General features: G+C 34.6%; 3 protein-coding genes across 5 annotated transcripts; all 3 read left to right on the top strand.

Annotated features, from left to right (window-relative positions):
• Positions 1 to 1,650: 1,650 nt before the first annotated feature.
• Positions 1,651 to 7,638, top strand: LOC123888386 (transcription factor bHLH48-like). 2 transcript variants are annotated; one of them, XM_045937439.1, is made up of 7 exons: positions 1,651 to 2,453; positions 2,550 to 2,678; positions 2,780 to 2,845; positions 5,119 to 5,187; positions 5,919 to 5,990; positions 6,628 to 6,835; positions 7,190 to 7,638. In XM_045937439.1, exons 1-7 carry the CDS (start codon positions 1,953 to 1,955, stop codon positions 7,225 to 7,227), a joined length of 1,083 nt encoding a protein of 360 aa, XP_045793395.1. In that variant the 5' UTR covers positions 1,651 to 1,952; the 3' UTR covers positions 7,228 to 7,638. The 2 variants fall into 2 exon arrangements, with proteins under 2 accessions (XP_045793395.1, XP_045793396.1); XM_045937440.1 differs by lacking the exon at positions 5,919 to 5,990 and having other exon boundaries at positions 1,730 to 2,453.
• An 8,775-nt stretch (positions 7,639 to 16,413) lies between these two features.
• On the top strand, positions 16,414 to 18,573 carry LOC123888385 (tRNA-splicing endonuclease subunit Sen2-1-like). 2 transcript variants are annotated; one of them, XM_045937437.1, is made up of 2 exons: positions 16,414 to 16,635; positions 17,706 to 18,573. In XM_045937437.1, the coding sequence occupies exon 2, from the start codon at positions 17,711 to 17,713 to the stop codon at positions 18,443 to 18,445; it is 735 nt and encodes a 244-aa protein (XP_045793393.1). In that variant the 5' UTR covers positions 16,414 to 16,635; positions 17,706 to 17,710; the 3' UTR covers positions 18,446 to 18,573. The 2 variants fall into 2 exon arrangements, with proteins under 2 accessions (XP_045793393.1, XP_045793394.1); XM_045937438.1 differs by having other exon boundaries at positions 16,882 to 18,573.
• A 2,743-nt stretch (positions 18,574 to 21,316) lies between these two features.
• On the top strand, positions 21,317 to 25,840 carry LOC123888384 (exo-poly-alpha-D-galacturonosidase). The gene is made up of 4 exons (XM_045937436.1): positions 21,317 to 21,356; positions 21,771 to 22,464; positions 24,066 to 24,397; positions 25,145 to 25,840. The coding sequence occupies exons 2-4, from the start codon at positions 21,890 to 21,892 to the stop codon at positions 25,645 to 25,647; spliced, it is 1,410 nt and encodes a 469-aa protein (XP_045793392.1). The 5' UTR covers positions 21,317 to 21,356; positions 21,771 to 21,889; the 3' UTR covers positions 25,648 to 25,840.
• Positions 25,841 to 26,733: the final 893 nt, after the last annotated feature.

Here is a 26,733-nt window from a genome sequence, read left to right as displayed (position 1 = left end):
AAAATTAAAACTTTTGATCGGACACTAAGTATTAGAATCAAGTCTATTTTTTTTCTTTATCAACAACTCTATGCCCATGCCAAACTATTGGGGGATCGGGAAAACTCGGAAGAAACATCAAACCAATGCTCCATGATTACGAGAGAAACGCCACATTTTGACCTGGGTTGAGATGGATTTAAGAGTCTTTGTGCGAGCCGTATGTGGTGAGAGTCACACACGTACGGTAACGAAGGGGGTTCGCGTCTATACGTGTTGTTTGGGGGTTGGGCCTACCCACCCTATTTGTTCAATGATCTATGCAGGGGCGGAGCCCTTCATGGGCTGGACAGGGCCATGGCCCGCCCCAGAATTATTAATTTTTTTTTTATCGGTATACTATTTAGCGGCGGTTGCAAACCCCCGCTAAATAGTCTGTATAGTTTGTTATATTTTGTTTTGCGGGGGTTTCAAACCATAAAATCCAGCATTCTATAACAGGTTTGAATTTTGCGGGGGTTTCAAACCCCCGCTATTTGTACGTCCCAGAATTTAAATGATTCAAATATACTTTTTAATTTATTTTTTTAAGCATCCCTTCTAATGTTTTTTATTGTTTAATAATTTATAGATGTCTTAAAATGTGTAATTTATTTTTTCGAAGTATTCAAGTATATTTTTTTGGAGAAAAAAGTACTCAAATTTTTATTTAAAATAGAGTTTGTGCATAAAAATTCATGTTTGATCAATCTTTTGTTAAAAAAATTTAAATTTTTGTTAGAGAGATGCATATAATATTATAAACAGAAATTCAAAAACTAATTAAAAAGTATGAATTTACACATTTGACATAAAATATATTTCATAATATATTTTTAAAATTTATTTAATAAACATGTTAATGGTCCATCTTTTGACTATTTTTGAGATATCCATACTAGGCAGACTCTCAATATGATATGTCTTTTTTTTAGTAATTTCTTTTGCATATTCGATTTATATTTGTAGCGGCCCGCCCCAATTTTTCGGGCTAACTCCGCCACTGGATCTATGGGTCTACCGGAACAAACCCACTTCAATCAATTAACCAAGATTTTGACCAGATACGAAATTATTGGTGCTCGATCTAGTGGTATTTTATGGGAATTCTATCTATCGTTGTAGGATCCCTATTCAAGATCACTGCAGTTCTTTTTCAGACGGCTATAAAACGAACGACCGCCCACACATTAGATTCATGAGTCATCTCTCTTATATATCCAATATTTTTTTTATTCATAATCGATATAAAACTTAACCATTAACATTTAAAATTCAACACAAACACAAATTATATGTAAATAATAGTAATAATTTATTGAGAGAACAAGATTGGTCAATGAGATCATGAACGAATTATAAGTGCCGCTCAAGGACCTAAACATAGTAGCTTCATGAACAAAAGTGTAGATGGATTACAATTACACTAAAATTTAACTATAAAATACCAGCAACCAGCAAAACTTTTGAGTGTACCAGTACATCACAGAAACATTTTTTATCAAAAAATCCGAATATGAGAGTGGACCCTTAGGATGTGGTCCCTAATTTTGTTTTTACTGTCTGAGAAGGAAACTGTATGAAACCGTACTCGTATAACTCAACACAGTACTGTACTCCGTAGCATAGTAACCGTAGAGTCGTAGACGCAGTAACGTTACTTTCGCAGTACTTCAAATCCCTCTCAAGCAATCTCATCTCATCTCATCTCATCTCATCTCATTCACACACAAACCAAACACTTCAATTCACCGCCATTACATTAAAACCCACTCTCCAATTTCTTTTCTTATAATAAAAATAAAAAATCACTCTCTTCAATAATTCTTTCCCTCCACAATTTCCCTCCCTCTCCAATTTTCCACCCATTTTCCATCCAATTTCAAAACTCCTCAAATTCAACACAATTTCATTTTCTTTTCTTTCTTTCGACAATGGAACAACAACCTACTGGAACCATTCACGCACTCGATTCCGTTCAATTTAACGAAGAAATCCAAGGAATTATGATTCCAGCACCGGCACCGGAAAACGCAAGCTCATTCACAGCACTACTTGAGCTTCCACCGACTCAGGCCGTAGAGCTACTTCATTTACCGGATTGCGACGGAACTGATTCCGGAAGATTATCTTGTTGCCACGTCAGCGTGAATCAGAAACCCTATCTTCAGAATTCTTCCAACGGTAATTTGACTTTTCCTACTAACGCTGCGTTAATTGAACGCGCTGCGAAATTCTCAGTGTTTGCTGGAGAGAATACTTCACCGGGAGAGGTGCGGTTGTTTCCGGCGGTGTCTGGACTGAATTTAGAAAGTGTGAAGAATGAGCCACAAGAGACAGATTCGAATCCTTGTTCGACTCAAGAGTGTGTTTCGGATCCTGCTGTTGAGAATAAGAATCAGAGAAACGTGAAGAGAAAAGAGCGGGAGAAGAAGGTAACAACTAACAGAAATTAGGGTTTCTACTTTTTTTTTCCTCCAGTAAATTGAATTCTCTAAACATAAAATAATCAACGATTTTGTGAAATTAAGGCTAAACCGTCGTCAAAGAAGAGCAAAAGCGTCGCCGATGAAACCTCCGGCGACGGTGAGAAGCTTCCGTACGTCCATGTTCGCGTTCGACGGGGTCAAGCTACTGATAGTCATAGCTTAGCAGAACGAGTAATCTCCTCACTAATCACTAATCACTAATTAATTTGCTTAATTTGTGGTCACTATTACTAATTTTTTTTATTAAAATTAATTGCTTTTGTGTGTTGTAGGCTAGGAGAGAGAAGATTAATGCTCGTATGAAGCTTTTACAAGAGCTGGTCCCAGGCTGCGACAAGGTTGGTTTTTCTCTTATCTTCTTTTCTAATTTGCTTGTAAGTAATCATTGAATTAAACCTTAATTACTAGAATAATTAATTGTGCTTTATTCCTTAGTCTATCATTTTCTGTCTAATTTGTCCCCTTAAAGTGCAAATAAATATCTTAAGCACGCTTTAACAACGGTTTTGACCCCCCCGCAAAAAGTAGTTGCTTTCACGTCAATAGTAGTGGTGGGTGCCAAACTTGGCATCTGTGTCATTTCACCTTCTCTTTGGTTTCACTTTATGTGGATTTAGTTCTGGTTAGAAATCTTTTTTTGAAGGTTAGTTTTGTCCAAATTTTTAACATTTTTGCTCTTTTCTGACCTTGACCTTCTCTACACAGGTTTTTTGGATGCTCTAAAATAGTAAAATTTAAAACTTTAGAATAATACTAATACGTGTATTTTATTATTCTCTATTTACTTATCCTTATTTTAATTTATGTATATATTTTACCAAATTGGTCCCTTGGGGAAATAAGGTATCTGGAATAGTCTTGATTCTTTTATTCAATTTTTGGGTCTTTCTTGTTAAATCTTGTTCCAAATTTTTTTTATTCACTATAGTATATAAATTGATTTATGTATGTGAATGGTTGAACTTGAAGGGACCTTATACTACTACCATCTTTTCTTTGACACAACACAGATACTTAACTCTGTTCATGATTGGATAATTCAGAAAAATGTTAGTATATGAAACCTCGTATAAGGCGTAACCTTTTGACTTGACCAAATCATTGATAGTATTTTATTATGAATGAATCACATGGAATTTGCTTTCACCAAGTGTTATCAGGCGTAAGTCCCACGAAGTGTTATTTCGAGACATTTTATATGTGCTGAGGAGTGAGGAGCACTTCAATTTTGACCATGACCATTATTTGTGTTGCACAGTTATTTGTGTTGGATTTTGTTCAAACTAAACGTGGAAGCACTGTTTCTATAGTTTTCCTGAAGCATAATTTTCAACTTCCACCAAAAGTGCATTGAAACACAATGAAATCTAAACCAAACATGGTAACATCAAAAGGGATCTAAAATTAAAAATACTCCAATTTGTTAAATTGGTTCAATGTCATAGTTTGGTAAAAAGAAACCCACCCACTAATGGTAACTTGGTCTATCCTATCCTCATAACATTTTCCTGCAATGTTAGTTTTAGACGTTCTGGCTTTGCTTTAATATCTATTGCAAATCTTAAATGTTTATTCCAACTTTCCTTAACTAATTTTTATTTTCGTAGATGTTTTGGTTATAATTTGGCTTTAAGAAATGCCCAAAAAAGTGAACACTTATAGAATCCACACGAGAAATAGTAGTATAATGTAAAATAAAGGAGTAATTTTTGGTGTTGTAATGATTGTTTGATTTGAGAGTCATGTTAATACTTAATAGTTCAATGATTAAATTGCAGCCCCTAGAAAGAAGTAAAATGAAACTTAATGTGTGTATCATTGTTTGTACACGAAGCTTAAAGTATCTTTCTTCAGTGTTCTGGCTTATTGTGGGAGCTGAATGGTGAGCATGGGGGTGGGGGTAGAGCTACTTACCTATGCTGTCTAATGCCTCAAGGGTCCCCTTTGTAAGTGAAGTATTAATCCATCATATGATGCTATGGTACCATTATCTCTACAGGTTTGGTAATAGTATCCATCAACATAGGATGACGAAAGAGTGCATACTTTCGGAGTGCTTCTACCAAACCAAGAGACCTAACTAACATGGATCATTTGTATTGATCGCGCTAATCGTAACACTTAATGTCTAATATTAAAAAGGTAAATGCTAACAAGTGCATTTTCTAAGAAATCAAAAGAGATAATAACTTTAAAAGAGATAATAACTTTAGATAGAAAATTATGTATTTGTTACTTTTTCAATTTTTGACTTATATTTTCAAGACAAGAATCTTTTATAGATTCCTTAAACAATGCCCTTAGATTAGGGCACTTAAGAATCACGATGATGATGATGATGATGATGATAGCAGGACTAGTAGCGTTAAACTGTAATAAACTAATAAAAAGACAAACCTTATAACTATAGTCAATAGTAATAACAATAGTCAATAGTAAAAGACTTTGCTCTTAAGTCATAAATGAGCCCTTGTTTTTGCTTGACATAGAAGCCTTAATTACACTGTCAATATGATTCTGTATTGCATTTGGTGGATTTTGTTACATTTTCTCAAAATAGCTAATATCTGTCGAATATAGCTGACGTCTGACATGACATGATTTATTACAGATATCTGGAACAGCATTGGTTCTGGATGAAATCATCAACCATGTTCAAACTCTACAACGTCAAGTGGAGGTTAGACTCTTCACACTGCAAACACTTTACATGAATCTATATATTTTCACAATCAAAGGCTATACATGTTTATTATTTTCTATTTGGTTCTCAATTGATAATAGATTATGCATAGATACTTTTGAAAAAAAAGTTGGGTTTTCTTCCCAAATTATTTCCTTCTTCAATATTGATATTTAATCCTCTAGAGCTAGTACTTGAATATTTTTGAGGGGGAGTACATAAAGCATTTCTTACCTGTAAGCAAGCAGTAAGTGTTGTAAATCAAACATTAAGCTGTCATGGTCCCGTTATTTTGGACTATTTTGGTCCCATTTCTTACCTGTTAAGGTTTTGGATAAAGATGTGGTATCAATTCTCTTTGTGTGGCTGCTCTTGGTCTAATGTGATGATCTGCGATCTGCGGGGCACCCCTCATGACCCAACATATTTGACTTAGAATCTACTTTAAAAAATTCTGTTCTCAACGAGTCTACGGTCTACCTATTATCCCCCACTCATATTGTAGATTTTTCGCATGTTTATTGGGTTGTATAGTATAACTGTGTATGCTCAAAAGTTGTAATACTCTTGTAATATTTTTTTAAAAATGAACGGTGAGTCTAATCAGAGAAAATATCTCATGATTTACAAGGCTGTGGGGGCATTTGTATTGGAAGAAGAAACAGTTATCTTTGAGTTAACTTTCATCAAAATGGTTTTATTCTCATTGATTTACGCACTAATTGCAGATCTTATCAATGAAACTGGCAGCAGTTAACCCAAGAATTGATTTCAACTTAGACAGGTTATTGGCCTCTGATGTAAGTATTATAAGTTAATCTAACTCAATTTTATCTTATGTTGAAAAAACATAATTCATCTATTTATTTTCTGGGCTGTGGAACGATCTGAGTAAAATATATGGCTTCTGCTTATAAAGCACTTCTGTTCTTCCTTAATTGGTTCCATGAACACTTTATATATAGTGTACTTATGTTTGCTTAATGCGTATTGGTCCAATAGCTGAAATGGTATATGGGGGACACTGAAAGGTGATTGTAGCTATTTACTGTCATTCATGCCATAACAACTAAGCAACACTAAAAATTCATGCCATAACAACTAAGCAATACTAAAAATAATACACAAAGTAGCAATGTGAGTGTCGGCAGGACAATAAGGGCTTAGGTTTGCACTTGATTGCCTAAACTTATCCTATTCGTTAATTATGAATCCTCGGGCATATTGCAGTTAAAACCATTGCATTTCAATCCTTGAATCAAGGTCAGGAGTTGCTGGCTTGGTTTATGGAATTGAAAATGAGTGTTTGAATGTCTTCAACTAGGTTTGGAGTTGGGGTTGTGTGATTTTGACGAAGTAAAGTGATTTATATTTGCAAGTTCGGCCTTTTCAATTAATGTTTAGAACCGGTGATAAAATCTCCTTGGTAATTTACAGGGGTCATCTTTAATGGACAGTAATTTACCTAGCATGGTTACGCCTCTCATGTGGCCAGAAATCCCACTCAACATTAACAGACCGCATTATCAACAGCAATGGCAATTAGATGCATTCCATCAACCACTTTGGGGAAGGGAAGAAGACAACCATCATTTCATGACTCCGGAAAACTCACTTTTGAGTTATGACTCCCCGGCTAATTCAGGTAGATTATAGTTTAGCTTATATTGTGCATTTCTCCTCTCAAAAAACATGTTTAATATAATTTTTTGATTTCATGGTATGATGATTCCTACTGCCACTCGTCTTCATAAATAGATAATTATTTAAACTATTTTTTCTTCGAAGGGATAATTTGATAATGAAAATCATAAACGGATCTTAGAAAGATCCTCATAATTAATTCATGGAGCATTCCAATCACTTTATTAACGTTGAAGATTTTTTGAAGGGAATTAATTCAAACATGAAATACAAAAATACAGAAACTTATTTAACTTTTTTATTACCTGACAACAAAATTTTGGACCTACTTAAGTTCAATTAAATTGTCATACAGCATCTTTGCACTCAAATCAATTGAAGATGGAGCTCTGAAAGCTTACAGAAGTTGTCGTACCGGTAGCTATTAGCCTAGAGTGTACATATCAAATATATTATCGCAGTTAGCAATGTTTTGAGTTGAGCGGTATCAACATTCAGCAGGTTTTCAATGTCTTCTATTTGCAAGAGTCATTTGGAAACCTGGAGTTTCTTCGGCCAAAAAGGAAGAAGATTTGGTATGCTATTCTTATATAGTATTATTATCACTATGTATACTAACTATAGGGGTCATTCAATCTATAATGTGATTGAATCAAGATTGTAAAATCATATAACATACTATGAACTATCATGGGAGTGAGTTGCTTGTTCATTGAATGCTACTTAGATGATTGACTCGTTATTAGGGGTTCCCTTAGCAAACTACTTTAATTTTGGAATTGAATGCAGTATTTCTTTCTTTTCTTTCCTCATTGCCATCACAAAGCATAAAGTTGTTTATTGAATTATTGTTGATCCAAGCATAGTGCTTATTTTTCATTGCTTATTTTTTAAGACTAAAGTGACCTTTAATTGTAAAATAGAGAGTTAGTGCAACATTGAGGGTGCAATGGAAATTGAAATTCCAGTTAGAAACACACTTGCAGTGAATAGCACTTGCTTTGAAAATGCATATCATATTAAACTCCCAACGCCATACTGAAGTATCAATGTATCAGGAACTAGTCTTGTACCTATATGAAACTGAAATGTCAGAACTTGCATCTCAAAATTTATGACACTCAAGAATTTAGCTCTACTATATTGAGAATATAATCTTCCAAATATTGCGAAAATGTTATCTGCCTATTCTAAGCCATTGAGCAACAGGAGAATCATTGATTGTAGCATATTGGTATAAAGGTAACATATTGGTAGCAATGCAAAGATAGAGTCAGCACAATAGTTTGTGTTGATAAAAAATCAGGTTGAAAGAATTATCGCACCACACACTCTTGAACACATTTTGAAAATGAACTGTTCCTCTCAGCTGAAACACCGCCTCCAGGTTCCGGCAAGCTAGTCAATTCAATTCCAGATGACCGGAAAAATCTAGCAATCCTGGCTTGTGATTTCAATGGCGATGGAGTCCCGTCAACAACAAACACGGGAAATGCTCCAAACTACAAAATGAAAACATTATATCATCATCAAACATCACTTTCATCCTTGGTTAGATTTTTCAATACCAACTCAACACAAACGGACCGAAGTCTAAAAGGAAAAAAGGAACAATAACTTAGATTGCCACCATCAAACTCCAATCCATTCAAATACTACCAACAATAAATACTTCAATTTGAATTCATTAAGCTTCAATTGATGTTGAATCATACTCAAACATAACCAAAAAGGCAATAACACATTTTACAGCAATCACATAATTAAACTAACCCAAAACCAAACAATATCTTCACTTTTCTCTTATATAATCAAAAGGGTCCCAAAAAAATCAACTCTTATCTACAAAGAAGCTAAAATCATCAACATTTGAATTCAATAAGCCCCAATTGCTGTTGAACCATACTCAAACACAACAAAAAAGGTAACAACACATTTTCTAACAATCACATAATTAAACTAACCCAAACACAAACAATCACTTAACATTTTTTCTAAAATAATCAAAAAGTAAAAAAAAAATCAATTCTTTCCACAAAGAAGCTAAAACAATCAACAATTTCATCACATTATCTACCATGCAACAAAAGGTAATCAATGGAATAAGAGAGAACCTTAGAAAACAGATTAATCGTACGGAAGAAAGTGAGTCTGAGGTGACGTTTGTTGACATGGGTTTTGATAGCATTGTTATGCTGAACAATTCAAAACGATAAGTCAATAGCAACTCGCTTGTTTCTCAAGAAATCAAAACCTTCATTGCGTGCATAGTACATACATAAAGAAGGGATATGGACTACACACAACTGCAGGTAATCCAGATCCATGGACTACACACAATAACTATATCTAACAGTAACTGCGTCAAGGATTTACGACTCCTAATTATTCGATCTGCAATTTGAACCATTCAATTTAAAATCAACAATCGAGAAGAATGCTTTTACCGCCATCATTCCTAGTCCATAAAGAAGAATGTCCAACATCAATTAGAAAAGTAGTAGGATTATTATTGTTGGAAAATATTTAGTTTCCTAGTTTGTTATTTCTAGGAGATTCTAAGCTTATCTATTATTTCCTTTTATGTTTGTACTCTTCCTATTTAAACCAGCCTTGAGCTGAGGAATAATACAGAACAGTATTCACTTATTATTTTCTACATGGTATCAGAGCTCCCGATTTTGGGGGTTTCGCTTCCGCAAAACCCTAGCCGCCGTCGTGTTCACAATCTGACCACGACGACTGATTTTGTGTGCGGCACTGTTCACCCGTGGTACTGTTCACGCGCCACTGTTCATTCGAAAATACTGTTTATCGGAGGCACTGTTCATACGCACTGTTCACGTGATTACTGTTCACGAGTACTGTTCACCGGCGTTACTTTTCTTTGCTGCTTCCGGTACTCCTTGGCTAAGATTATTAATTATGACGTTTTTTTATTCTCGACGACGATCATCCACTTTCAAATACCGTCGTGAATGCAAATATTGTCATCGTTTGGGACATACTATTTTTCAATGTTGGAAATTACATGGTCTTCCGCGACCTTCAAATCAGAAGAACAAAGGTGGAGGTGAGGGTCATACATTCCAAGCCAGTAATTCTGATCAAGAGCATCAGTCTTCTTCAATTCAGCTTTCATTCACGATGGAACAACTAGACAGACTGTACAAAATTCTTGAATCTAACACTCTTTCTGGCTCTGTTGCCCCCAAAGGTACTTCTGCCCTTTTTAGTGTCAGTCCCAGTCGTGCTTGGATAGTAGATTCGGGTGCAAGTGATCACATGACTGGTGATTCTACTCTGTTTTCTTCTTATAGTCCATGTGCAGGTAACCATAAAATAAAAATTGCGGATGGATCCTTTTCAGCCATTGCGGGTAAAGGTTCGGTTGTGTTGTCTCCAAGTCTAACCCTTAAAGATGTTCTTCATGTCCCAAATCTATCTTGTAGTCTCATGTCTGTCAGTAAATTAGCCCAAGATAGAAATTGTCAAACTAATTTTTTCCGTACTCATTGTGTTTTTCAGGATTTGAACTCGGGGAAGATGATTGGTAGTGCTAAGGAGAGTGGAGGACTCTACTACTTCGACATTGAACCTGAATCACAACTACCTTCCAAACCAATAAGTTCATGCTTTGAATCTTTTTTAGTTCTGAATAATAATAATGATGATGTTATGTTATGGCATTCACGATTAGGTCATCCTAGTTTTCCTTATTTAAAACACTTATTTCCTGAGTTATTTCGTAATAAGGATTTATCTTTTTTTAAATGTGAAGCATGTGAATTTGCAAAACATCATCGTTCTCATTTTCCATTACATCCCTACAAACCATCAAAACCTTTTTCTGTTATTCACAGTGATGTTTGGGGCCCTAACCGAACGAGTACACTTTCTCATAAAAAATGGTTTATCACATTTATAGATGATCACTCAAGAGTTAGTTGGGTGTACTTGTTAAAGGGGAAATCTGACGTTTGTCAGGCCGTAAAAGATTTTGTTAAAATGGTGCAAAATCAATTTCAAACAAATATTCAAGTATTTAGAAGTGATAACGGCAAAGAATATTTTAACACAATGTTGAGTGATTTTTTTCGTGAAAATGGAATTGTGCATCAAAGTTCATGTCCTAACACTCCCCAACAAAATGGAGTTGCAGAAAGAAAAAATAGGCACTTGTTGGAGGTGGCTAGAGCTTTACTTTTCGCAAGTAAAGTACCAAATTATTTGTGGGGTGAAGCAGTTTTAACTGCTACATACTTAATTAACAGAGTACCCTCCAAAGTTCTTAATTTTAAAACTCCAATTCATATTTTCAAAGAATGTTTTCCTAATGATCGTGTTTCAAACGATTTGACCTTAAAAATCTTTGGTTGCACTGCATTTGTTCATGAACATAAGAATATTAGCAAACTCGAACCGCGTGCTATAAAATGTGTTTTTGTTGGGTATTCTCCAACCCAGAAGGGATATAAATGTTTTGATCCAAAAAACCAGAAAATGTTTGTCACCATGGATGTTACATTCTTTGAAAACAAACCTTTTTTTGACACACATTTTCAGGGGGGAAATTTAAATGAAGATCCGTCTCAAACTGAGGACATGAGTTTTTTTAACTCGTTTCAAACTGAGGACATGAGTTTTTTTAATAATTTATCTTTGCCGGTATCACAAAGTTCTAAGACTTATACTTCTGCACCAACGAAAAATGGCCATGATTTTTTATCTAATCCTACTCCTGTTATGAGTAGTGAGCTTGGTGAATCCGAGCCTACATTTTCTCATGAAGAAAACAATGAGAATCTTGAAAACAATGATAATGATGATCTAATTGAAATGCCACAAAATAATGAGTCATATAAAGATAATAGGTTTGAAACAGGAAACAAGACTTGGAAAGGAAAGGTTTTTGTGAGAAAGAATCACAAAGAAAGTGATGAGTCCACATCTCAACACTGTCATGAATCTGAACTGGGGGATGATCAACTACCTAAAAAAAGAAAAGGTAAGTCTATCTCTGTTTCTGAGAGTCGTATTTTGTATCCTGATATCGATGATCCTGTGGCTGTTAGAAAACCTGTTAGATCTTGCACTAAATACCCATTGTCCAATTTTATATCATATTCAAATTTGTCTTCATCTTTTTCTGCCTTTACCTCAAAATTGTCTAGTGTAGAGATTCCAAAAAATGTACAGGTTGCTCTAGAAGTTCCAAAGTGGAGGGAAGCTGTACTTGAGGAGATGAAAGCTCTTGAAAAGAACAAAACCTGGAGTGTTATGACACTACCGGATGACAAGAAGACGGTTGGATGCAAATGGGTGTTTACTGTGAAGTATAATTCAGATGGGTCAATCGAAAGGTACAAGGCTCGATTGGTGGCTAAGGGTTTTACTCAAACCTATGGTATAGACTACTCAGAGACTTTTGCTCCTGTTGCAAAATTGAACACTGTCAGAATTCTCTTGTCTCTTGCTGCTAACTTAGATTGGCCCCTACATCAGTTGGATGTTAAGAATGCTTTTCTCAATGGTGATTTAGAAGAAGAAGTATATATGGACATTCCTCCTGGCTTTGAAGACAAGTTTGGATCAAATGTATGCAAGCTAAATAAGTCTTTGTATGGATTAAAGCAGTCTCCTAGAGCTTGGTTTGAAAAGTTCACTTATTCCATGAAGAAACAAGGATACATTCAAGGACAAGCTGACCACACCTTGTTCACAAAGTTCTCCCAAGATGGAAAAATTGCTGTCCTAATTGTTTATGTTGATGATATCGTCCTTACTGGAGATGATATAGTTGAAATGGCAAGAGTAAAAGAGAAATTAGCATTAGACTTTGAAATCAAGGACTTGGGATCCATGAGATATTTTCTTGGTATGGAGGTTGCTCGATCAAAAGATGGTATTGTAGTTTCCCAGCAAAAATACATTCTAGATTTATTGAAAGAAACGGGAATGAGTGGATGTCGACCAGCAGATACTCCCATGGATCCTAATGCAAAACTTTGGGAAGAAGGTAGTGTTCCTGTTGATACTGGAAGGTACCAGAGATTGGTTGGGAAACTGATTTATTTGTCACACACTAGACCTGACATTGCTTTCTCGGTTAGTGTAGTAAGTCAGTTTATGCATTCTCCTTTTGAGGAACATCTTGAGGCAGTCTATAGGATACTGCGATATTTGAAAGCAAATCCTGGAAAGGGATTATTTTTTAAGAAGACTAATGAAAGAAATGTGTCTATCTTTACCGATGCTGATTGGGCAGGTTCAGTCACTGACAGAAGATCAACCTCCGGATATTGTACCTATGTTTGGGGTAATCTTGTGACATGGAGGAGCAAGAAACAAGGAGTTGTAGCAAGAAGTAGTGCAGAAGCTGAGTTTAGAGCTATGGCTCAAGGTATTTGTGAAGGATTATGGATCCACAGAGTCCTAGAAGAGCTTAAGATGAAAATTGAGCTTCCATTGAAATTATACTCTGACAGTAAAGCCGCTATTAGCATAGCTCATAACCCAGTTCAACATGACAGAACCAAGCATATTGAGATCGATCGACATTTCATAAAAGAGAAGTTAGATGCCGGAATCATATGTCTACCTTTTGTAACTTCGAGTCAGCAAACTGCAGATATCTTGACCAAAAGCTTAGCAAGACCCACCTTTGAGCATTTGATCGGCAAGTTGGGCATGATAGATATCTATGCACCAACTTGAGGGGGGGTGTTGGAAAATATTTAGTTTCCTAGTTTGTTATTTCTAGGAGATTCTAAGCTTATCTATTATTTCCTTTTATGTTTGTACTCTTCCTATTTAAACCAGCCTTGAGCTGAGGAATAATACAGAACAGTATTCACTTATTATTTTCTACAATTATATTCCCAAATATCATGCATGCCTCAGTTTTCCCAGAACTGATCAACACAGTCCTTCTACTCAACACCAACACATTATCATGCCACCACCTTTGTACAGAGAATTTCTTACAAAAAAAACATAGAACACAGACACGGAAAAATTATGGTAGCAAAAATTATGCAGAAAAAGTCTCAAAACTTATCTAGCCTTATATTGACTCTGAATGATTCTTTTGCTCTCCAACCCTTCTCAAAGAACCAGGGGCATGATAACATTTGATTTGGTAACTTCATAATGTATTGTTAAAGATTTGAAGTAAACATTATGAAATTCTTGCAGTTCAAAGCATAAATTTCAACAAACATAGTGATGACTTGGCATAACAACCAAGTCCTATTTGTGATCTTAGAAATTCTAACCTCAAACCATCTAAAGTAATGCATGGTTGTGAACTATATAAAATGAAAACCTCAAACAAATAAATAAATGAAAATAACTAATTAATTCCTCAAGCTGCACATTCAAATTATCATTAATTCATAGTGATTCATGAGGTAACCAATAATCAGAAGAACAAGTGCAAAATAAATATCATAAACATAAATTAACCATATGGGTTTTATTTAAATCTAATGCTCAAGTGACATAGCACCACATCTACATCCTGGTGTTAAAAACAAGGTGATATCAAGCTCTCAATGCAGACTTCTGGAGTGTTTTCGAACTCAATAAACTTTGAAGTGTTATTTTTATGATTGTAAGAAATATACTCCCATCCCTTATCCCCTTTATACGTCAGCAGCAGTACTTGTTCATCCTCAAAAACACATATTCCCAGAATATTGGGATAACATAATGTAGAAGGAGGTTTTGATTTGGGGAATGAGTCTTATCAGGAGGTAGATGACCCAATTAACAACCATATTTTACCTCTATAGGCCTCTGTACGTGTAAGTAAGTAAGTAAGTAACTAGCACTGAATACTGATGGCGGCAATTCCGTGAGAACCAAGAAAGAGAGAAAAACTAGTGATACTATTACTAGGGTGATTAAGAAGCATGGCTTTGGATTTTATTATAAGAAGAAAAAAAAATTAGTAGTGATTTTCTTTTGACAAAAACTATCTTTTCTTCTTTTATTTCATGTAAATTTTGTTTTTGTAAAAGCCAAAAAATTATATGTAACAAAAAAAAGCCAAAAAATTATAGATGACTACTCCCACACTCCAATATTGTACTAATGCAAAATCTAAATTAATAATTTGACGTGTAACATTTTTTATTAATTTCATATTATTCTATTCATTTTAAAAATAAGTTTAATGAGTGTTTTGCATAAAAGGCTTAATTAGTCTATTAGTCCCTTAAAGACATTTTAGGTTTTACAATGGTCCCTTAAAGAAAAAAATGTCCGGATTGGTCCTTTAAAGAAAAAAAGACCCGGATTGGTCCCTTAAAGACATATATGTTTGCCATATTAGTCATTTCCGTTAAATTTTAACTCCAAATATAACAAAAAATTTCAATTGTTAAAATTTTAAAAATTAATAAGGTTTTTGGTGGACCACTTAGACTTAACGACATCCATAATTCAGTCAACTAAAACTAACGTTTTTTGTGAAAAATTGACGGAAAGGACTAATGTGAGAAACAGATGTGTCTTTAAGGGACCAATCCAGACCTTTTTTTCTTTAAGGTACCATTATGAAACCTAAAATGTCTTTAAGGGACCAATAGACTAATTAAGTCTAGTTAAAATTAGAGATAAATTCGTCAATCAAAGTAATTTTTTTATTTGTTCAATTATTTTATATTTATTTAAGCCATTAGGTTTGGTCTAGTGGTGAAGGATTTTAGTAGTATACATGACGTCCTAGGTTTGATCCTCATTGCGAACATTGTAAACCAAAAAAAAAATTATATTTATTGTTTGAAAGTATAATGTTTTATGAATTTATTTCCACCTATTAGTAGTGGCTAGAAATTTCACCTTAAATGTGAATAAGTCGAGTGTCTGAGGTTCGAAGTATGACTCCTGTATAATATATGTGATGTCCATACTAACTGAATTAAGCTCACAGAGACTCCACTCCACCTATTTATTTATTCACTTCTATGATTTTTTTTTTGACTGGCTACCAACTAAAGACAACTTGGTGGCACGTAACATTATTTCTTATGACGCTCGTTTTTGTGTGAATGGTTGTGGTGCATCGAAAACCGCTGACCACTTGTTTCTTTCCTGCCCCGTTTTTGCACCCTTGTGGAATATGGTTCGTTCTTGGATAGGTGTGGTCTCAGCTGACCTAGAGTCGCTGCACTTGCTCAGTTCATTTATTGTTTAGGTGGGTTACGAGCTCGACGCTCATTTCTACAACTTGTTTGGTTGTGTTGCATTTCAGTTATATGACATGAGCGGAAATTCAACAAATGTTTGACAAAGTAAAATTGTATTCATTTTGGTGACCGAAAGCCCACAATGTTCATCTAGGTATAAATATCCATATGTGGTGGTCGAGCCCGTTTGTCTGTTTGGGTATTGATTGAACTTTTAGTTTCAATGTGTATTTAAAGATTGTAAAATTTTGTGGCTCTTTCTGACACACCTTGCGCTAGGCAGAGCTGTCTTTTGGTCTATTTTTGCTTGTCAAAAAAACTTATATGATTTTTTTTGTCTAATTACATTTAAATATTATTTAAAACACATTTTCTTTTCTGAACTATGACAACAAAAAAATTAATCAACATAACTGCACCTCTTCTATCTTCTGAACCTTTTACCACTGTCGTAGCTGGCTGCTCCAACGTAGCTCCCATCCTCCGGACTCCAGCCAATGTTGTTGTTACAGCAATTCGACGGAGCCGTATTCTGAGGAAGCGAATTTGGGTCAGCAATAGAGCTTTTGTACTCTTGGAGCAGCTTTCGTTATAGCCTATTCAACAGGTATGTGTTTCATTAAGAACCAATTCATTAGTTGCTATTTCTTCTCTCACTCGATTCCTTGGGTCACCCTTTTGTTCTGCTTTCCTGTATTTTATATTAGATGCCTGTTAGTTTTGCACGCAAAGTGTTTGATAAAAGTTCTGACTCAATGTCTGAAAAATTAGTGAAGACTTATCTTCAAGTGAGTATAATTCTTTTTGAGAATGCTGGTAATAAACTTGAATCATCTCATTGCACCTTATGCAGAACAGGCTGCAAATTTGCAGTATCTGACAGACATTCTAACTGGGGTTAAATTGCAAAAATATGTAGAAAATAGTTGAGTTGGTGCTGGCTTCCTAATAAAGTGGAAGGGTTTTCGGTTCGCTCATGATATATACATGGAGTATCAGATGCTGCAGATGGTGAAAATGGTTTGGAAGTTTTATGTTCCCTCAAAAGTGGGAGTATTCGGATGGAGGTTGCTTCAACAATGGTTTCCAACTAGAGAGGCACTGCTAAATATAGAGGCATTCTTAAAGACCCACATAGCCTTTGCTGTGTTTTTTGCTTTAGAGAGTTGGAAACATACTTTCATTTATTTGCAAGTTGTCAGTGGGTCTTAGAATTGTGGAATTAGATCCACAATTGGTTGGGAAATGGGAATCACTACTGTGGCTGAAAGTGATGTGGTGTTATGTTTTGAAGACTTTAAACTAGTAGATAGCAGGGGAGTGCTTAGTTGTGTAGTTGTCTTCATGTAATAGACCACTCCTGTAAGGTTTTGTGATTTTGATTTTGTGAGCTGCTTTCTAGCACTGATTTGGTGAGAGCTTTGCAACCTTTCACAGAAGGTGTTCTTATGGGGAATTTGTGTCTTGTAATTTACTCGATGGTTGCATAGGTTATACTGAATATACTGAATTTTGATCATTTTATTAGAGCTTGTTACTAAGGCAAAGTACAAACAAATGACATGGACCTTTCTCCCATGATTTTTTTTCTTTCTGTCTTCTGTCATTACCTCTTTGATTGAGCTTTACTAGATCAACATGCACTTCGAATTGAACATCGTTTTACTTTTTTTTAAGGTCAAATGGCACCAAGATGGAAAGGAAAAGATGCAAAATCAAAAAAGGATGCAGAAGCCGAGGCACTTAGAGAACCCATGTCAATGATTATATCACAACTTCAGTCTTCTTTAGTTCAATCAAATACTTGTGGATTTCTCTCTGATAATTGTGTACACTTAGCAGTGCAAGCAGAACAACTTGACCTGCTTGATAAATCATGCTTTGGTCGACCTGTGAGAACAGTTGAAAAGGACATGTACTGGTTTCAATTAACCTTGGAGGAAGCATTCTACCTATGTTATTTCTTGAAATGCCTCAAGATTAATGGTGGTGCTGACACTGGTCCCTCAAATGATGAACAACTGTGGCGTTACTTCAAGTCCAAGAAAGAAGCATTCCCTTGCTTTTACAAGGCTTATTCTCACCTTCGAATGAAAAATTGGGTAGTGAGGTCAGGGGCTCAGTATGGTGTAGACTTCATTGTCTATCGCCATCATCCGGCACGGGTGCATTCTGAGTACGGTGTACTTGTTCTATCACATGACAATGATGATGATCCAAATGGAAGATTAAGAGTATGGTCTGATGTTCATTGCTCAACTCGACTTCTAGGAAGTGTTGCAAAAACCTTATTAGTTTTGTACATTAATAAAAATGGTCACAGTGATGAGTCTCCATTATGTTTGGCAAACTATACCATTGAAGAACGTACAATCTCCAGATGGAGTCCAGAACAATGCCGTGAAAGATCCATATAGACATTTCATATTCTTAATATTATTATCCCCTTGGGCATAATTTAATTACTGTTTCTTTTTGTTCTAGGATCTCTAAACACAACAGAAAATTCTCAATTCGCCCATAATTAAATTTGAAGGTTAGTCTTTGATATTGTATCCAGCTCTCGTTTATTTTTGTTTGCTTTCAGTTTTAACCTTCTGTTGAGTGGTTGGTGGAATCACTTCATTTATTTTAAATTTTTCATACTTTGGTTTGTTTGTGGCTTTGATACATCATACGTTCTTCACAATGAAGCCTAATTGAATGGGTTTGGTCTGGTGAAGAACCAAATATGTGGTTTATGGTATTGGTAGGTTGTGATAGTAATAATAGTTACAATTAGTATGTAACTAATCAATAGCTAAATACAGTAACTCATAATTAATCCATTGCAATTTTATAGCTAATCAATGACTAACCCTTTATGCATGTCAAGGCTCAGTATGGAATAAATGTAGAGTTGGGCCAACCATGTAGCACTCAAAACCTTTTAAGTTTTAGAATAACTTTTGGCTTGCCCGTAAGTGGGCATGCGCTGAGTGAAAATGCTTATTCATTCAAAAGCAAATTTCAACGAGTAAATACACAACACAATCGAGCTCTAATAATGCACACTATTTTCATAGTTTTGGCATACTGTAAAGTGTTGTAATTAATTCAAATTTAGTGCTGATAGTTGTGTTAATCACAAGTTGTTACGATCGTAACTAACTATTGTTAGTTGGATAGTTTTTTTTAAGGAAATTGTTAGTTGGATAGTTAGTTGTGGATTGTATGATATGTTTATTGGGCCTAATTGGTATATTAGCTCAAGTCCATAACATGTGGAAGATTGCTTTTTTCACCCCCATGTTCCTCTTAAACCCCCCAAAAATCCCAAAATAACCTTGAATTTGGGGGGTTCAGGATGATATGGATTCTAGAATCCGAAATACATTAGATGTGGATCGTGGGATCCGAAACAAGCCAAATATAGATGGGAACATGGTTTTTGCAAGGAAAAATTGTGTGTGGATGTTGGTTTGGATCCTGCGAACCGAAATGGTCACGAAAATTACAGGTTTGGATCCTGCGAACCGAAATGGACAAGCAAATTACAAGTTTGGATTGTAGAGTCCAAAATCATGTTTTCTGCAGGAAATTTTTACAGGTTAAAGATCAACATTATGCAGGTTCGGAATATGCTCTTTTGCACTAAATTAAAAGTTAAAAATATCTACTGTCCTTACATACGATAACTTCAAACATAATCAAATAAATTACAACTTTAAACTCTAAAACGTAAATTACAACTTCAAACTTAAAAACAATACAAGCGAACCTATAAGAAAATTACAACTTATGACGGGTTCAACTACATTAGGTTGTGCAATGTTGGGTTCATCGATGTTCGGTTTCATTTCAAACGGAGGTTCGGCCATCCCAAACCCTACCTATAACAACAAATTACAAAATTTTAAAAAACTACACAGTTTGACATGTAGGATCCGAAATGGTTTCGGATTGTGTGATCCAAAGGCGACTGTGATCATAAAACCACGAAAATTGAAAAAATTAACGGTTTAAAGCGCATATTACCTCTTGTATGACTCTGATTGAGCATTGCGACCCTCTTTGAGTGAATAAACGTTGTTTTCAAGCCTCTGATACGCCAAAAAACCGCCCTAGTGTCCAAGTGGTTATGAAAGTACAACTTCTGTCACATAGGCTATATAGACTGTATTCGGATCCTACAAACTGAATGTCAGCGTTTCTGGTTGGTACAATCCGAAACAATGCAAAAATTAAAAAAGCAAGGCATTTCGGATTGTACAATCCAAACCCATGTTTTCCTGGGCAAAACATATCGTACAAGCCAGCCATAGCCAACCAATTTCTTGTTTAAACTGGTTTCGGATTCTAGAATCCAAACACATGAAAAACAAGGAATTTCGGATTGTACAGTTCAAACCCATGTTTTCCTAGGCAAAACATCACGTACAAGCCAGCCATAGCCAGTCAATTGTTTGTTTAAACTGATTTCGGATTGTATGGTCCATAACAAACAAGTTTTGAATTCTAGAATCCAAACGTATTTAAAGAGCCAAAATGGTCACATTGGGGGGCCTTAGAGGAAACTATAGGGGCCAAAAAAGCAATCTTCTAACATGTGCACGAGTGTATAAGTATAACTAATCATTTTCTCAATCCTATTCTTTCTCCAATTGTATGCACGTTCATCCTTTTAAGGGCAAATGCACATGTTAAGAAACTTATAAATAGAAGTTTTGTCTTAAAAGTTGTGTATTTTAGTTTGTTAAAAGTATAAAAATTGTTTGTTTCAACATAATTTTTTTTTTTTTTTAAGTTCTTTAACCTATGCTTTTAGAGCACCCACATCCATTACATCCACTCGAATTCTTTAAGTGGATTCCATTTAATTTTTTATATTATTTTATACTTTTAAATATCCATAGAACTTATGAAAAACTCTAAAATGGGTCCATTGAACTTACAATATATCCACATTTATAAAGAAAGTGTACATGTTCGATTATACGTTAATTACACATTTGGTCCTTTATGTTTATTTTAGGTTTTAATTTGGTCTCTTACGTTTCTACCGTTTGTATTAGTTAGTTCTTTCTGTTAGTTTTGTCACATGTAGCAGACAATTTACATACATGGATAGACATGTGGACGCTTGGACACATGTATAGTTCTAACCGTGACTCGGAGCCCTATTATAGAATAAAAGAAAGTAATATCAATTTAAAAACAATGACTTTTAGAATTTTAAAATAGTGATTATTTCAATATAAATCATTATATAACATTTCTGACAAATTTTAGAATATTTCAACAAATGATAAATTAAAAATGATATCTTAATCTATTTAAGCTCTCAAAGTAGGCTTTGGCTAACATGGAAGACTTCAGTAAGTCTTCCATGGTGCACAAGTTTCGAATATTATTATAACGAATACAAATTTTATAAAATCTACCGTTGGATTGAAAGTTTATATCATATAGATCATCCATAAATTTTTAAATAAATAATAAAAATTATTTAATATGTTATTGAGACTCATCAAGATTAACGGTATTCAATTAAAATTCATAAACCGTTAATTTTGATGGGTCACAATAACATATCAAATAATTTTTCGATTTTTTTTTAAAAAAATTATGGACGATCTATATGATATAAACTTTCAATCCAACGGTAGATTTTATAAAATTCGTATTCGTTATAATAATAGGAGCAACTTGTGCATGGTTCACAATTTGTGCTACTTGTGCACATTAGAAGTAGCCCTCAAAGTATGAAGTGTATATCCACAGCAATAATTTAGTCAAAATTAATTAGTCAATAGCAGTGTGTTTGATTGAAAAATTGCACCTATAAAAAAAGATAAGAGCTGCCAAGTTAAAATCCAGAAATGGAAAAACCGTCGCCACTCTTCATCTTTCAAATCATCTTAATATTTCTTCTCACCCAATCACTTCCTGCCACGTCATCAAACTCTCCAAAACCCGTTACATTTTCCGTCACCGAATTCGGAGCAACCGGCGACGGCGTCCACTACGACACCGTTTCAATCCAGTCAGCCATCGACTCATGTCCATACTCCATCCCCTGCCGCGTCACCTTCCCGGCGCCGGGTAAGTACCTGACAGCAACCGTATTCCTTAGATCCGGCGTGGTGCTGAACGTGGAAACCGGTGCCACCATCTTCGGCGGTCCGAAACTTGAAGATTATCCGAAGGAATCATCGAGGTGGTATGTGGTGTTGGCGGAGAACGCGACGGATGTTGGAATTGAAGGCGGCGGTGTGGTGGATGGACAGGCGGAGAAATTTGTAGTTAGATATAATGAGAGGAAGAATGTAATGGTGAGCTGGAATGAGACTGGGAGTTGTTTGGGTGATGAATGTAGACCTAGATTAATCGGTTTTCTTGGATGCAAGAATGTTAGAATCTTCAATATTACACTCAATCAACCTGCTTATTGGTGGTACGTTTATTCATATCTTCTATTATAGTTCTATATCATCACTTAAGAGGTTTAGCAATTAGCATAAACTATTTAGCCTATATTACGGTAGATACGCCGAATCACGGTGATCCCACCGTGATTTTATAGAAATTACACTCATGTAACTTTTGAAAAATCACGCTGGATCACCGTGATTCTGGCATATCTACTGAGAATCGGAGATAACAAACATATGCTTAATATAGCATAGTACAAATTTCGTCAAAAAAAGATTTACCATAATAGCTTACTAGTTACTAGAATTAGTAGTATATAGCTAGAAACTTCTCAATATTTGTTTTTAATTTTAAAATGGAAATTATAGGTAAATAATTATTGTATTAATAGTAACTTACATTTCATAAATTATCAAGGTCTCGCTCAAATCTATTGTTAGGTTGGATATTTTAATCTAGATTGAGTTGGAACCCAAAACATCACACCAATCAATGTATGACTTTTCAGTGATGTTTGTCACTACGTCTGCAAAACAAAAACTTACATTCCATGAGTTATCTTGAAATGGTTAAATAAGCTAAAAATGAACTATATATTTTATAAAAAATCAAACCCACTATAATCACAACATAGATTATTTTATTATTATTTTATTATTTTTTTTAAAAAATGAAACTCTTGGACGAGAATTTATACGTCGAGACAAGTCTAAATAAGCTAAGAGTTAAATGTGTTTTCAATCTCAATAAATTTATAGTACTTTTTATTTTTAGTCGTTGTAGTCGCTTACAAAGATGTAGACACTTTTCAGCCGCTATAAGTTACAAAATAACATGTTTTTAGTCTATAGAATGCAATTCTTGTAGCAGTTAAAATGTTGATACATGGACCAAAAACAAAATTTAAGATAATTATACGGATTAAAAACTCATTTAATAATAAATTTAATATTAGTTATTCTTCTCTGGCTTGGTTAGACTATTATTGAAGATTTTAAACTGATGAACTAAATTTAAATGACTAGGAACACTCTTTGACTAAATTTTACTAGGCTAATGGGTACGAGAGAAAAAGGTTTCGGTCAAACTCTAAATTATCATGGTCCGATTTCCTAAAAATCGGAGGGTTAAGACAAGAAAAATAAGGCTAGTAAATATAAGAATTTGATTATTTTGTTGGGGGGTAGAAATGTAGGAATGTGATTGGGTTAGGATGGAATGAAAAGGATATAATTGTGTAGTATGAGACATTTTCTGTGTATATTATGACTTGTTGTGGTGGGCTCAGTTGTTTTGGAACTTGGATTTATCTGCACGCAAAGGCAACATCATTAGTTTCGGATAAACATAAACAGAAGATAGGGTCCCATGACAAATACTGCTGCTATTCTTTCTCTAGCCAAGTACTAGTATTTGTTTGAGCTGCATGAATCATTGACCATAACTAATGTTTTATAATAAAATTATATATCACCTACTAACAAGTTATGTAATTCCCTTCACATCAAAAGCTTTTCAAAGGAAAGTTTGTGTGTGACATTATACTTTGTAAAATTTATTCTGCAAAATCTCTAATAAACTGCATTATGCACTCTAACAAACATACTTTATATTAACTTGCAGCTTACACTTGGTACGAAGTGAAAACATATCAATTCATGATATTGCAATTTATGGAGACTTGAATATACCAAACAACGATGGAATTGACATTGAGGACTCGAATAACACAGTAATCACTCGATGCCACATTGATACAGGTGATGATGCAATCTGTCCAAAATCATCCACTGGCCCTCTTTACAACTTAACTGTCACCGATTGTTGGATTCGATCCAAATCTTCTGCAATCAAATTTGGCAGTGCTAGTTGGTTTGAATTTAAGCATTTTGTCTTTGACAATATCACTATTTTTGATTCTCATAGAGGGCTTGCGTTCCAGATCCGTGATGGAGGTAATTTCTTTATAAATCTTTTACATCAATATTATTGTTTGATTCTGTAAATGTTTCTCCTAGCCTCCAATTGTTGAATGCAAAATAAGTATATGAAGTACCAGTGGTTTTGAAAGAGCTTGTTTATCTTACAATATAGACGCCTATGTAAGTGTTTGATAGATATCATGAATTTAGTTTATGACATGTTTATAAGTTGTTTTCGGCTTATTTTATCAATCTCTCTAGAATAGTTTTTGAAAATAATTTACAACTTAAATAATCATTTATCAAACTAGCACTTAATTGAGCTGTTTCTCAAATGCAGCTCATTGTAACAATAATTTTTCTTCTTGTTTTATGAGATTGACATAGATATCTTTTCCTACATATATTCTTAATATGTGATTGAGCATTTTTGGAGCTTAAGGGAGCTTGACATTTTAAGCCTCCATTTTACTGAACCTTGATTAACATCAGTCCACTTAATATCGGATTTGAGTTTGTGTGCAATCACAATCTCGTGACTGCACGCAGTCAGTCTCAGTCGGACAATCTAGATTTGAAATTCAGTATTTTAGATTTAAAAAAATTAAATATGCATTGAAATATGGAGCATTTGATGTTGATCAGATTGTCCATATGTAGCTGATTGCATGCTTTCACACTGCACACAATCCAAATCCCTATATCATCCTCACTTGTGTGAATGAAAATTTAGCCTTAAACATAGGTCTAAAATGAAATGCATTAAACTTCCTTGTACAGGAAATGTAAGTGACATTGTCTTCTCAAACATAAACATAAGCACAAGATACTATGATCCATTATGGTGGGGAAGAGCCGAGCCTATCTATGTCACAACTTGCCCAAGAGACAAAACCTCAAAAGAGGCTTCAATCTCAAATGTTCGCTTCATCAACATCACCGCAAATTCTGAAAATGGAATCTTCCTCTCTGGTTCAAAGAGAGGATTGTTGAGAAATTTGAGTTTCATCAACATGAATATCACTTATAGAAGGTTCACCAGTTATGCCGGTGGATTGTTTGACTATAGGCCAGGATGCCAAGAATTGGTTAAACATAAGACTGCTGGGATTATGATGGAACACATTGAAGGTCTTGAGGTTAGAAATGTAGAAATGAGATGGGAAAATAATGAGCTAGAGCAGTGGAATAATCCTATGGAGTTCAAAACGAATACTGTGAATAACATCCATTTTTCTAATTTTAATTCTGTTTTGTATTCAAATAGCATATCAAGTTCATAACTTTTTGGTCTGCATAGGAAAAAGGTTTACATTGGTCGTTCAAAAGAGGGGAGAAGCATTTGCTTTGTGCATCCAGAAAAAAATATTGGGGATCATATACTGTTTCATTATATTATCTGATTGCATTTTACCATTCAAAGATTTGTGACTGTAAGGCCTTCAAATTGTTTATAACAATTTCTTGGTTATGATAGAATAAATGGTATAAGTAGGATATTATTTTTTTCTACAGAAAATTCAATTCTGAATACTCATTTGAAATCCATAATTTTAGTATCTAGAGCATATGGAGAAAAAATGACCCAAATAGGTTCCACCGGGAGTCTTTCTTTGGCCGCTCTACTTACTTCTCGTGCGCCCTACGTGTTTCCATTTTTAACCTTCCACTACTTAAGTAGCGAATGTTATAAAAATGAGAAATTTTATAAATGTCTGACCAATAGTTGTTTTCGCTATAAATTGAATTCGAGTTTTTCCGAATAATTTGTCTTAAGGGAGTTCATTAACCACTCAAGTCCAATTACTTAGTTGAAGCTAACTATTTTTGTCAAGGTAAAGAGACTTCCATTATAATAAATACAAGCATTGCAAGCATGTTTAATGAAGGCATCATATCTTTCATCGCTCTTATCTGGTTTATCCTTTTAGCCGTTATACCTTTTACATCAATGCTCAATGAGTATTAAAAATAAAATAAAACTTTTCCAGGTACACTCTTCCCCCATATTTCCAGCTTCCATAAATGCTCAATGAGTAAAATTTTACCTAGTGAAGAAGTGTTAGAACTTCTAAAAAGGAAATATTTAAAATTGCATCATTTTATGTACATTTATATCTCTTGTTCTGGACTAGGTCAAAGTCTAATTCTATTTGAACTCCTCGCACATCTCTACTACACACTCACTCCATGAATCACAGTAATTTTGCGCCTATAATTTCTGCAATATATAATATCTCTCAACTATCAATAGTCACCAATGGTCACCATCTCACTTCTTGAAACCTATTGTTTGTAGCGGCTATCTCCATGGTACTGTAAATAATCCTCTTCATCACAAGCAAGATACACAATTCTAATCACAAAAA

This window comes from Trifolium pratense, linkage group LG6 (assembly GCF_020283565.1).
Source record: "Trifolium pratense cultivar HEN17-A07 linkage group LG6, ARS_RC_1.1, whole genome shotgun sequence".
NCBI classification, from domain to species: Eukaryota; Viridiplantae; Streptophyta; class Magnoliopsida; order Fabales; family Fabaceae; genus Trifolium; species Trifolium pratense.
Note: the sequence above shows the minus strand (reverse complement) of the source record. Positions and strands in the feature narration are given on the sequence as shown.